General features: G+C 51.8%; 1 protein-coding gene across 1 annotated transcript; it reads left to right on the top strand.

Annotated features, from left to right (window-relative positions):
- Window positions 1-782: 782 nt before the first annotated feature.
- Window positions 783-3,077, top strand: LOC132485544 (Golgi-associated RAB2 interactor protein 3-like; the record flags this gene model as incomplete). Its single annotated transcript, XM_060092079.1, has 4 exons — window positions 783-1,361; window positions 2,136-2,214; window positions 2,404-2,561; window positions 2,676-3,077. Coding segments are annotated over 4 exons (1,218 nt in total), but the record flags the coding sequence as incomplete, so codon positions are not given.
- Between the last annotated feature and the right edge of the window lie 406 nt (window positions 3,078-3,483).

Genomic DNA, 3,483 nt, shown 5'->3' with positions numbered 1-3,483 from the left:
ACAAGGGTGTTCACTTTCTTGTTACTCATTAAGCTATATTTATGGTTTCTGCACTTTCATGAATGTGTGTTATATTTCACAATAAAAAGTTTCTAAAACTGTAAAAAATATAAATATAAATGTAAATATAAACAAAAGTTAGCCTCCTTGAAAAGAGAAAATGGGTGAGAAAATTCTCCATATCCTGGAAATGACAGTACCAATGGGACTCTGACAGGTAGCACTCTTTCTAAGTTCCTGCCAGCACTGTGTTATATACGCTGGGGGCACAGAGAACAGCAATTCCCATAGGATGCCTGCCCTTAGCAAGGACACAGTCCACTTCCAGGATTTTATCCCCAGGACATCATTCAGCAGAAGCACGAAGATGATCCCTGCAGGGAGATTTGTAACAACAACAAGACTGGAAACCACCCAGATATTTACAAAAGCAGGAGGGTTTTCTCAACCTTTTGATTACAAAGACTATCCAGCCTACCCACACCTATACCCTGGCAGGGTCAGCCTGTTCCCTATGGACATGGTGGTTGGTTTAGGGGGAGGCTGGTGAGCCTGCCCCAAGGGGGTGGGGACTTGGAGGCTCAACCAAGGGGTGTGCGATGTGATGGTGACGGGTCACAAAGGACTTGCGGTATAAATATGGTCGGGCCAAGAGACTCTGGCAGAGTCCTGCAGGGAGGTGACGAGTTGCTTTCGTTCCCTCTCTCTCTCCGAGACTCAATTTGTGGCTGGTGGCTCTGTCTTGAACGAAGAGAGCCATGAGCAGTGGGAGTTCACCTCATTACATGGCCAATAGCTACTGTTCAGTGGGGGTGTTGAGGACCTCCATGGGGGTCCTGCAACGACAACTGTACGAGGGAGGAGAGTATGACATTTTCAAGTACGCTCCCATGTTTGAGAGCGACTTTATCCAGGTCAGCAAGGAAGGAGAACTGATTGACCTAGACAACCGCGTCCGAAGGGTGACTGTGGGCGTCGCATCCACCAGCCCCCTCTTCCCACTACCTGACGTCATGCTGCTGGCCCAAACAACGAAAGTCTGTGACGAGCATGTCAGATGCGCCGGGATCACCAAGGGGAGAGGTTGCAAGCCCCTGAAGACCCTAGAGCTCACCAGGCTGCTTCCCTTGAAGTTTGTCAAGATCTCCATCCACAACCGTGAGAAACAGCAGCTGTGCCTGAATCTTGCTACCGGCCGTACTTTCTATCTGCAGCTGTGCCCCTCTTCCGATGCACAAAAAGACCTCTTTTCCCATTGGGAAAAGCTTGTCTATATCCTGAGACCACCGGTAGTCAGTTACAGCAGTACCCCGATGCTCCAAACTGGAGATGCAGCGACTACAGAGGATGCCAAAATCCTAGTGGGAAGCACCCACAGAGACTCAAGAACCCGGGGCAGGGTGCTTTGGGAGAGCAGGGCCTTCATAGCCTTTGGTGCTCTCTGAGACTCGCCTGGGAAATACCTTCTATTGTTGAAAAGGGTCAGGGACAAACGAGCTATCACTATGGGATTCACCACACTGGAGAGGTTCCGAGTGCTTCTCCACCTTGTCCCACAGGGCTGAATTTCAGAGAGACCTTAGGTATCATATCAGCTGCACTGGTCTCATCACCAGGGCTGTAATCCCTTCTACAGCATCCTGATTGTCTGGTCGCTTCTTGAACACTTACCCCAGCCCAGGTAGTCTCATCAGTTGTGGAACATCATTCACAGTTAGGAAGTCCTTCCTTCGTTGTGTCTCCCCGTGACGCCGACATGCTGATTCAAATCAGCCCAACCCGTGTAGTCACCAAAATGCAGAAGGTGTGCATCCCTTGACCCAGGAACCCCACTTCTAGGAGTCTGTCCTGCAGAGAGAGAAGCACAAGGGTATAAAATTAAAGTGTATATCATGGAGAATTGTATCAGTGCTTTCCCTGACCCTGGGACTGTTCAAGTAAAATGGAGTGGCCGTTTGACAGTGGTGCAGTAGATGGGATCTTGCATCCAATGGGAGCTTAGACTGGGTGATTTCAAAGGTTATTCTAAGTATAAGCCCTTGAGTTGCTCAGCTCCAGGAGGAGAGAGGAGCAGACAGTTCAGATCTCACTTTCTGTCATCTCTATCTTACCTGACTCTCCTCCCCTTGGCTCAGACCACAGAGCTCCACAGAGAAAGGGATCAGGATGAGGCTGGGATTCACAAGCTTCGTGACGTGACTGGACCCACAAAAAGCGCCGAAGGATCAGCAGGAGGGATGACCGTGGGCCTGGCGGGAGCCACCATCAAGGATCCAGGAGAAAGCGGATCCGGCGAGGCCACTGCAGGTGCCCCCATAGATCAAGTGCAGCCGTGAAAAGCACCGAAGTATTCAGCGGCAGGAATGACCATGGGCCTGGCGGGAGCCATTATCAAGGATCCAGGAGAAAGTGGATCCGGCGAGGCCATTGCAGGTGCCCCCCATGGATCAACTGCAGCCGTGAAAAGCGCCGAAGGATCAGCGGCAGGGATGACCACCGGTCTGGCGGGAGCCACCATCAAGGATCCAGGAGAAAGCGGATCCGGCGAGGCCATTGCAGGTGCCCCCATAGATCAAGTGCAGCCGTGAAAAGTGCCGAAGTCTTCAGCGGCAGGAATGACCATGGGCCTGGCGGAAGCCATTATCAAGGATCCAGGAGAAAGCGGATCCGGTGAGGCCACTGCAGGTGCCCCCCATGGATTAAATGCAGCCGTGGAAAGCGCCGAAGGATCAGCGGCAGGAATGGCCATTGGCCTGGCTGGAGCCACCATCAAGGATCCAGGAGAAAGCGGATCCGGCGAGGACATTACAGGTGCTGCCAGCTTATCCTTGCAGGACACGAACCTCGTCTTGGCGGATGTTGCCAGCACATCCTCGACGGTGGCAGATGGTCCAGAGAGCAGCATGAGCATGGTGTTGCCAGTTGCAGTCACAACCAGCAAGCCTGCTGCTGGAAGAGCTGAAGGGAAGGTCGCAGACCCCGTGGTCTCCACCTTGCAGACTGAAGGCTACATGTCTGAACGGGATGGAAGCCAGAAGGGCTTCCACCCCAGGGATGAAGCCTGGAGAGAAAAAAAGAAAAGAAGGACACGTCTTCATCGAGGAAAAGTTCCCATCACCGCAGGACACGTGAAGGTCACCACAGGACAGGAGGGGACAAGACCCAGAAATCATCCTCCCACTGGTCCTCATCTGGCCATGGAAACTCCAAAGTTGACAAAGGACGGGAGGACAGCTCGCAAACTGAGGAACAGCCAGTCCGCCACCAGTTCAGGGACTCTAAGTAAGACATCCAGTAAGATCCTCTCCTTCTTTAGGAGCTTCAGAGTCATTCCTGGTTCAGAAACAAGGCTCACACATGACCATTGAGAGGCAGACAAAGCCCTGGTTGGCTTCCATGTTTAGCACACATTTGCTAAAAGGGGAGAAAAAAACAAGGACATGATAAACACAAAATTCACAATACTGGATTTCTGTAGGGTAA

Source organism: Mesoplodon densirostris, chromosome 3, assembly GCF_025265405.1.
Source record: "Mesoplodon densirostris isolate mMesDen1 chromosome 3, mMesDen1 primary haplotype, whole genome shotgun sequence".
NCBI lineage: Eukaryota > Metazoa > Chordata > Mammalia > Artiodactyla > Ziphiidae > Mesoplodon > Mesoplodon densirostris.
Note: the sequence above shows the minus strand (reverse complement) of the source record. Positions and strands in the feature narration are given on the sequence as shown.